The sequence below is a fragment of the Oncorhynchus kisutch genome, linkage group LG10, assembly GCF_002021735.2.
Source record: "Oncorhynchus kisutch isolate 150728-3 linkage group LG10, Okis_V2, whole genome shotgun sequence".
NCBI lineage: Eukaryota > Metazoa > Chordata > Actinopteri > Salmoniformes > Salmonidae > Oncorhynchus > Oncorhynchus kisutch.
In genome coordinates, this window is record NC_034183.2 from 61803998 (window position 1) to 61814439 (window position 10442).

The 10442-nt window shown below is 39.8% G+C and overlaps 1 protein-coding gene across 1 annotated transcript; it reads right to left on the reverse strand.

Moving 5' to 3' along the window:
• Nucleotides 1-396: 396 nt before the first annotated feature.
• LOC109893517 (interleukin-8-like) lies at nucleotides 397-2225 on the reverse strand. Its single transcript, XM_020486762.2, has 4 exons — nucleotides 1972-2225; nucleotides 1470-1602; nucleotides 1136-1222; nucleotides 397-842 (listed from the first exon to the last, which is right to left on the reverse strand). Exons 1-4 carry the CDS (start codon nucleotides 2033-2035, stop codon nucleotides 833-835), a joined length of 294 nt encoding a protein of 97 aa, XP_020342351.1. The 5' UTR covers nucleotides 2036-2225; the 3' UTR covers nucleotides 397-832.
• Nucleotides 2226-10442: the final 8217 nt, after the last annotated feature.

The window sequence follows — 10442 nt, forward strand, 5'->3', positions numbered from 1 at the left end:
GCTGCAATACAACAATACAAGTCTATCATATTGTCAAATTTGGGTCCCCAGGCAAAATTAGCTGAGAACCACTGCTCTAAAGTGACTTGTATCCAAGCCGAGCTCATTGGCCACTGTGTAGAAACAAGCACTATCTTAATCCATGACTCAAAGGGGCAACAATGAATTACCCTTTTCCTCTCAAATGGAAATCCAACTTTTTGGTTTACTGTGAGGAGATGTCCTTATTTTTACTGAATGATTGCTTGTTAGTATTGTTGTTCCAATGCTCTACCTTCCCTTGCTTCAGGGAAAAGTGTCATAAGGCTTGTCTAAGTCCAGCTGTTGTAAAAAGCTGTGATTGCATTTTAGAAGTGGAGTAATGGTTATATACAGGAAATAGAGACAGCGACAGAGTTTTTTTTCACGCATTTATTGTAATTGAATTAGATTGGAAGTTTCAACATGATCCAACAGTTTAATATGAATAAATATATCAATAAATATACTGAGGTTTGTATAAATACAATTGAGGGTCAAGTAGGATGTGACGTTGTTCATTACGAAATCATTCCAATACAACCGGAATGCATGTAAATCTCATAATTTGATTATAACAATGAAAGAAAAACACTTTATAAATTAAAATAAAATATAAGTTTAGTACATAGTACTTGGTTGTATATAAGAAACCGACTGTCTTTTCACTTAAAACAGTCTCATGCCACTCTAAATCTAATGTTGTATTTCAACCTGGATAGAACATGATAGAATTCAGCCTATTAAGCTTATAAATACATATTTGGTTTGTATCTTCAGAATCCCAGTGTATTCATGGAATGATTCCCCCTCTTCATTTGTTGCTGTTGAGGAAAATGAAAGATTGCGTTATTACAATATAATTGCCCATGTGAAGTTAATGCACAACTTTTTGTGAAGCTAGATCAGAAAATTCCCCAAGCTCAGGATAAGGAAAGATTAAATAATGTCACTTGAACCTAGACATATTTCTGTCAGGTGAAGCAAGTCATGCTCTGCTGTATTTATGACATCATTTTGTCCAATTTTGTCTTTGTTTAAAGACAGTCATCCTATCTGTGTTGTTTTACCCTGTCGGTTTATATCCTTAGGCTGTACACGTTTATATTGTACTTACTTGGCCAGCATCTTCTCAATGACCCTCTTGACCCAAGGAGCGCTGACATCCAGACAAATCTCCTGACCGCTCTTGCTCAGAGTGGCACTACAGGACAGACACACAGCACAGTCAGACAATCATGAAACCTGGTAATAACTACATTTTAGTGTCAGCATTAGCTAGTGAAATTGGATGGTAGTCAGGGAGTAGGACTGATTAATTGAAGTTGTATATTTTTTAAATGAACGTTATATAGTAACCACATTTAATGTCAACATCATATAATAACCATATTTTACAGTAAGCATTTGCCAGTGTAATATGACTATAGTCAGGAAGCAGCAGGACTCACATGATCTCAGTGTCTCTGCAGTGCGAGCTGGGAGGGAACATCTCCACCTTCTTAATGAGTCTACCAATTCGTCTGCTTTCCGTCTCAATGCAGCGACATCGCAGGTCAGCCCCCATGCCTCTCAGACTCATCCCTGTTAGAGGTAAGAGGTCATGGGTCAGCGGTAGAAGGAATACACAGGCATCCACCGTGATGACAAACACACTTGATTAGTTAGAGAGAGGGAAAGAGAGAAAGTCATCCAAACATGACTGTAAGTTGCTCTGGATAAAAGTGTGTGTTAAATGGCATATATACAGTATATATACAGTATATATTTCATATATATATATATATATGAGAGAGAGAGAGAGAGAGAGATGCAGATTTATTTGTATGTACAACAAGATACAGTACAGTATATAAAGGTAAATAGTAATCCTACTGCTCATAACCATTATATTCATGTCCATTGGTGTCAATGCATTGAGTCAGAGTGATGTAGGTAATAATATAAACTCACCCTCAGTAATGGTCAGGAGGGCCAGGAGCACAACGACAAGGCTGGCTGACATTCTGATGCTCATCTTGGGGTTTACAGATGATCCTCTAATAAACTCTAAGGTTGTTATCTAGTTGGTAACAGGTATTGTAAAGTATTTTGTTATATCTTTCTCTCTTTGTCAGTCCAGTTGCGAGTTCTTTCTTTCCTTCCTTCTCTGTCTGTGGAGAGTTTGAATCTGCCGCTGTGAGAAGAGAGAAGCTTTGTCTGCCACTGTGGGGAGAGCGCTGTTTTAAAGCCGAGTCCTGGAAGTGAGTCATTGTGGCATGTGAAAGATTGTGAAATCGGGGATTTGGCTGACTTTGAGGGCTGATTGAGGTAGGGAATTTCTCCCTTTAACTCATGAGTGACAGTAAGACACATTGACTTGGTACCGGTACCCCCTGTATATAACCTCATTATTGTTATTTTATTGTGTTACTTTTTTATAGATTTTATTTTTTACTTTAGTTTACTTTGTAAATATTTTCTTAATTCTATTTTCTTAAAACTGCATTGTTGGTTAAGCGCTTGTAAGTAAGCATTTCACGGTAATACAACACCTGTTGTATTCGGCACATGTGACAAATGAAATTTGATTTGATTTTGATTTATCAACAGCTTTCTCATGGAACAACCTGTCACATCATACAGATGGAAAAATGCCAAATGAAAGTGTCATGAAATTTGATGAAATGCTTGAGTTTTGAATGCATTGATGATTCTTTACTAACCAGATGTTTTCTTTACTAACCAGAGTAAAGTGCACAGTGCTATATTGCTCACTGACAACTATGTATTAACACATTTCAGATGAGTACATTGGAATCATAACTGACATCAACTAATAGAACATTTCAAATGCAACCTAGCTGTGGACAAATGGCTGAAATATGCGTATTGTGTCACAAGACATTCGTCACACAGGATGGAACGTTTCAACAAAGAATCATCATCGCCAGTAATTAGGCTCACCGGATCACAAAACTTCTGACCCTAACTATGATATGAGGGCCAGTAGTTTTCCCTGACAGCCTGGCCTCAGACCCTATTTATTTTATTCTATCATTGAATGGGGCATGATATACTGTATGTTCGCTCACCTACTACTGTATGATGGGGAGTTTCAATGAAGACATAGTAGAGGAAAGCAGGCTTGAATTGAATCCAATTGAATCCAATTCAATAATCTTTTATTAAAAGTACTACATTTTATTCCAAGTAGGGCTACTTTACACCACCCGGGCCTCTAAAGCTGACTGATGTTTTATTTACAAAAATAGGCCTACCTAATAACACTTTAAATCATCATCTCTGTGCATGCTTTACACCGAGTATAGAAAACATTAAGAACACCTGCTCTTTCCATGACATAAACTGACCAGGTGAATCCAGGTGAAATCTATGATCCCTTATTGATGTCACTTGTTAAATCCACTTCAAATCAGTGTGGGGGGGGGGGGGGGGGTGTATGGTTATAGATGCAAGGTGCACCGATTTGTGTCAAGAACTGCAACACTGCTGGGTTTTTCACACTCAACAGTTTCCTGTGTGTTTTCAAGAATGGTCCTCCACCCAAAGGACATCCAGCCAACTTGAAACAACTGTGGAAAACATTGGAGTCAACATGGGCCAGTATCCCTGGGGAACACTTTTGACACCTTGCAGAGTCTATGCCCCCGACGAATTGAGGCTGTTCTGACGGCAAAAGGGGGAGTTCCTAATCTTTGGTATATTCAGTCTATATCACAATCTCTGTCCACACTTTAAATACAATGTTCTGTAATAAACATTACATTCACTAAAACAGGAAGTGACAAACAATACAATTTAAGTAAACATTGAGTAACTGAAATGACATTCCTCCAGACAGGCAGGGTGCCAGAGACTCAGCTTTCCGTGAGAACTAAACACATGACAAAAAAAACATGAACCAACACATCTGGCCTGTACAACGTCGACATCACACCATGAATGACCATTCAGCCCCCATCTATGAGAGGAAGTGTGTCTTTTTTGAAAATTGTAATAAGATTGATGGGGGATTTTATATAAATTAGTTCACCGATTTAGCTGCAATGCATGTGCTATAAATAGGGAAGGGAGTTTTTTCTGACTTTAAAGTGACCTCACTGGGAAAACTCAGTAACTAATTACAGAGGGCTCATTTAAGTGGTGAGGCAAAAGCAACCAACTGTATACAAAAGTCAAGGAGGGAAGTCAGCAAGGTGCATCTGCAACAATTGAAAGTCAGACACTATAGGGACAGGTCGAAATCTACTGGGGGGAGGGTTGTGTGTTTTTTTTATTGGGCACAGGGAATGGTAGTGATGTAACTGCAGATTTCCTCCTCTTCCTCTGAAGAGGAGTAAGGATCGGACCAAGATGCGGCGTGGTAAGTGTTCATGACGATTTTAATAAGAAAAGCACTGAACACTATGAAATACAAAAACAATAAACTAATATGTGAAATAACCAAACTGAAACAGTACCGTGTGGCGACAAACACACACACGGAAACAAACACCCACAAACCAACAGTGAAACCCAGGCTACCTAAGTATGATTCTCAATCAGAGACAACTAACGACACCTGCCTCTGATTGAGAACCATACTAGGCCGAAACAGAAACCAAACATAGAAACACAAACATAGACTGCCCACCCCAACTCACGCCCTGACCATAATAAATAAAGACAAAACAAAGGAAATAAAGGTTAGAACGTGACAAGTGCGTTTTTTCCCTGGTTTACATTCAATCTTCTGTTCGTATTTTCCCTATAAACAATGGCTTGACTTACTTTTTATATTATCCTAATAAAGTTTAGAAACATTTGTGAAGGTTTGGTATGGTGTGGTTATTGTTAAGCTTAAGCTACTGCAGACCTGTGATATGAAGGCAGTGCGCCCCAGCTCTCCCGACCCGGCTCTCCAACTGACTCAGACAGTTGAACTTGAGGTGAGGAAGTCTGTTTTAGGCCTACCAGAGTTACTCCTATAATCTAACAATATAATGCTTATCTTTATAAAAATATTTGGATCGAAAATGTATGAATTAGCCTCCTTTTGCACGTCTCTATCTGTATAGCTGACGCAGGAGCCATTTGACATAAAGAAATGCATCTAGGTGTTGTAGCATGCCCTTGGCATATCTCTCCCTCTCTGAGGTTAAGTCTAAGCTTCTCTTCCTTTATATATTTGTACATAAAACATTCTCCATTCAGGCTGCAATGGAGTCGATTTATTCTCTAAATCGATTTAATGACGAGAAGGTGGGAAAAAAACTGGGAAAATATGTGTTCTTTCTTTACAAAACACAATTTTCCACCACCATACTAATGGCTAATGCTACTTCCTGATGTTGTGCTCCGTGTAGAGCCAGGGGTCACCCTTAGTGGAATTGCCAACAACCAGATGTATCCGGTTTTCAGGGATACAGCTAATTCAACCTACACACATATATATATATATGTAGGTTGAATTAGCTGTATCCCAGCAAACCAGATGCATCTGGTTGTGGGTTGTGGGCATTTCACATTCTTAAAATAAAGTGGTGATCCTAACTGACCTAAGACAGGGATTTTTACTAGGATTACATTTCAGGAATTGTGAAAAACTGAGTTTAAATGTATTTGGCTAAGGTGTATCTCTATATATCTCTCTCTCGCTATATGTATATATAGCGGATTGTACAGTTCTCAATAATTGATTATAACACGGGGCAAAGGTCAGGTCGAGGACAGGTGTATGTAATCAGGTCAGAGTCAGGAAGGCACAGGATGGCAGACAGGCTCGGAGTCAGGGCAGGCAGAGGTTCGTAATCAGATCAGAGTCAGTCAGGTACAGGATGGCAGCCAGAATAGGGGTCAGGGCAGGCAGAATGGTCAAAACAGGGAAAACTAGAAAACAAACACTTGAGAAACAGGAAAACGGGGAAGCACGCTGGTAAGTCCGGACAAGACAAGAAGAACTGGCAACAGACAAACAGAGAACACAGGTATGAATGCTCAGGGGATAATGGGGAAGATGGGCAACACCTGGAGGGGGGTGGAGACAGGCACAAAGACAGGTGAACCGATCAGGGTGTGACAATATACAAAAGTATGTGGACATCCCTTCAAATTAGTGGATTCGGCTATTTCAGCCACACTCATTGCTGACAGGTGTATAACATTGAGCACACAGTCATAATCTCCATAGACAAACATTGTCAGTAGAATGGCCTTACTGAAGAGCTCAGTGACTTTCAATGTGGCACCGTCATAGAATGCCACCTTTCCAACAAGTTAGTTTGTCAAATGTATGCCCTGCTAGCGCTGCCCCAGTCAACTGTAAGTGGTAGGCCGTGTAAAAATTGTCTATCCTCGGTTGCAACACTCACTACCAAGTTCAAAACTGCCTCAGGAAGCAACATCAGCACAATAACTGTTCGTCGGGAGCTTCATGAAATGGGTTTCCAAGATTGAGCAGCCGCACATAAACCTAAGATCACCATGCGCAATGCCAAGTGTCAGCTCAAGTGATGTAAAGCTTGCCGCCATTGGACTCTGGTGCAGTGGAAACGCTTTCTCTGGAGTGATGAATCACACTTCACCATCTGGCAGTCCGACGGATGAATCTGGGTTTGGCGGATGCTAGGAGAACCCTATCTGACCCAATTCATAGTGCCAACTGTAAAGTTTGGTGGACGAGGAATAATGGTCTGTGGCTGTTTTTCATGGTTCTGGCTAGGACCCTTAGTTCCAGTGAAGGGAAATCTTAATACTACAGCATAAAATGACATTCTCGACGATTCTGTGCCACCAACTTTGTGGCAACAGTTTGGGGAAGACCCTTTCCTGTTTCAGCATGGCAATGCCCCCGTGCACAAAGCGAGGTCCATACAGAAATGGTTTATTCGAGATCGGTGTGGAAGAACTTGACTGGCCTGCACAGAGCCCTGACCTCAACCTCATCGAACACCTTTGGAACACTGACTGCGAGCCAGGCCTTATCACCTAACATCAGTGCCCGACCTCACTAAGTCCCCGCAGCAATGTTCCAACCTCTAGTGGAAAGCCTTCCCAGAAGAGTGGAGGCAGTTATAGCAGCAAAGTGGGGACCAACATATCCGACCTGCGCCAGGTCGAATCTGAATGCATATATGGATGCCTATGAAATTTCTCAAATGTCAAAATGTTCCTTGTCATGTTGCCCGGCTCCAAATTTTTCTAAAGGAAACTCTGATATGGCATCTTGTTTTTTGAAGATTGTAGAATATTCACATGAAAACCTAGCTATAGACACCCTAAAGATGCGGTAGTCCAGTGTTACTTTGATTTTGTCTGCACATCATGGTTTACCAGCAGCTCCAAACATTAACAAAAATAAGCTACCTGCCAAACAAGCTTGTAAGAATTGTACTTAAACTGCCCCCTCATACTCATCTGGAGGTGCAGAATTATTTTTGTCTCTACCTCTGTAATGTGTCTGTATCTATGTAATTGTGTATGTATTTATGCAAAAAAAATAGGGACAACATTAGAAATAAGTCCCCGACTTTATTGTGCAATCCTGGTCACTTTTAAACATCTCTGTGTGTACTGGATATACAGAATGTATTTTTTTAAATGACAAATTATACATGTATCTATCATTCCAAACTGTGCAGTGGCCAAATGATGAATGGAAAGACATTCAGAGATTGTCAAGTGAAGCGTTCGATACTGGATAAGCCTACATGGTAGGGAGGGATGTATTTTCTGTTTGTCCAGATTGACATGGCATATTTGTTGTGGTGCTGAAAATGCAAACCATGATACTGATGGTCCTGACATCAGTATGCTTTGTTTATTGGTTGTGTGGTGCATGGCACAGAAACCTGCTGGTGGACTATTCATTGCATATATTTTATATAATTATAAATATGGCATCAACATGTAGATAATCAGATTCCCCCTAGCTGATCATTGTTTGCCACTGGCTCTGATAGTGAAGTAATGAAACAGGCAGGGAGAGTGAGCTTGTCTGTGGGGATCGGCGAACCCTCAACCTTCTGGCATGTAACCTTGTGTTTCATGGACTGTGCCACAAAAGCATGCTGAAGTAGCAAAGTCGATATCCATGTTTATAAACACAGGGTTGCTAGTTATTGTTATTTTTGGTCATAAACATTAGTTTGAGTTAATTCTATGAGGAGGGAGGGTGCTCAATTTATTTTACAGTACAAGGGGAGGGTCATGTGAAAATATTTTCAATGTTGGGGAGGGGGGGGTCATTTTTATTTTGAGTTGTACCAGCCCCCCCCCCCCAGTATATATCGATCCGTCACTAACCACGTTTCCAGCCACAGTTTTTATGCAAGTAAAGTCATACATACAAAACACATCACAACAGCTGTGCCTGTGATGGAAAAAAAGGAAGTTATGGTACAATTTTGTAAATGCCGACAGATCATTTGCTCGTTCGACATTGTGTCTTTTAAAATGAGTTTTGCGAGAAATGGTGGTGAAAACGCTGTAAACTTGGAGTCACGCTATGATATGGTGTTGTGGTCCTCCCATTATTACTACTTGGGAAACAATGCAGTTTATTAGGCTACAGATTAAATAAGTTATGAACTTCACAGGGTGGTGAAAGTGCACTGTTATGAGATTGATGCTCCTTTCCAATAAATATTGAGGGTCTTATTCTGGTGACATGATCGATGCTTGACTGCCATTTGACAAATATAAATATTCTTGGTCTTATCCATAGTAAACTCATCATGAAGACTAGACTACCCTCACTGTATCTGATTATTGATGCTAGACGGGTGTTTATTCATAGTAAACTCATCATGTAGACTACCTTCACTGTAAATGTGAGCTGTTGGCTAGAGAGCATGTGTCATGACCAGAGACACATTTTCTATTTAATACAACAGTTTTTGTGACAAAAATATGAGTTGAAAATGCCATAGAAACTCATTGAACTTTCGATATTTATTAAGTACATGAAAACGTAAGCAAAAAAAATTGTTTTTTTTTGTGCACTACCTCATAACACGGATTTTAATCCACAAGTCAGTTTGGTGGCAACCAAACCCATCCCACTGATGGGAAAATTGACATATTTTCTTTATGCGGATTTTATAATATTTGCATGAAAATCTGTAGCCAATTGGATTGAAACCTAGCCACTGGTGTGGTTTTCCAACAGCAAGGCTCAGTGCAAAATGACAGTGTTCACATTGTTTAAACAAGTTTTTCTTTATTATGTCCAAATAAACATATCTCCAACCCCCATATTTCACACTCACACTGGAAACATATATATGTGTACATTGTACAATCAATTCGTGTGAGAGAGTCTCAAATATCACATATCTACTGTATACATGATTTGCGCACAGTTGGTTCCTGTTTAAGTCACGTTTTTCGTCACCCTGGCGTGGGTCAAACAAAAACGCCCTAATGATTGGCTGACAATAGAGCGTCACACAACGCAGGCGATGGCTGCGTTCAAAACACTATTACTTTTGATCACATGATTTTTGTAACGTTTATGCAGTCGACATGTAGGACAATTTATATCCCCATAATGCAACACACTTTGAAAGGACTTGACAAAAGTGATCTGAATGCGCCCGGAGTTTTTTTTGCTGGCCAGGTCATGTGATCAGAAAAAAGGTAAATCACAAACAACTTTTCTGTGAATCCCAAACCCGCCCGGAGTTTTTTTTGCTGGCCAGGTCATGTGATCAGAAAAAAGGTAAATCACAAACAACTTTTCTGTGAATCCCAAACCACAGCCTCGTGGGCGTTCTGTTGTCAGTTGTTGCTGACGAATCTCTGTGGGTACTTTCTGAGTGTTGAGGGGATAAGTAAACCCATCAACCTCAGGACACACTCGTGATGCAATTCATGTTTCACTTTTTTTTTTAAATGAGCATGCAATTCAAATGTACAAATCCCCCCCCTGTTGTTTTCCAAATGATATTGTTATTTATTTTACCTTTATTTATTTAACTATGCAAGTCACTTAAGAGCAATTTCTTATTTACAATGATGGCCTACCAAAAGGAAAAATGCCTACGGGATGGGGGCTGGGATTAAAAAGAAATAAAAATATAGGACAAAACACACATCACGACAAGAGAGACACCACAACACTATTATAAGAGAGACATATAAGACAACAACATAGCATGGCAGTAACTCAGTAACAGTTAAACATTTAATTTGGTAGGTATTTAATATTTAGCATTTGTCAAATCCTGACAGCAGACACACTGTAAACAAATACACGTGTCATATAATTAGGCACGCCTCTCCATTATTTTGTGTGAAATAACGTGGTGCTTTATGCTATTCCAATTCGCTAAGAAAGGGGGGGGGGGGTTGGTTGTGCATCAGCAGTTTTTCTATTATTATGTCAGTCACTGACATGACACAACTACTGTAGCCCATGTCAGCTAACATTTTTTTAGATC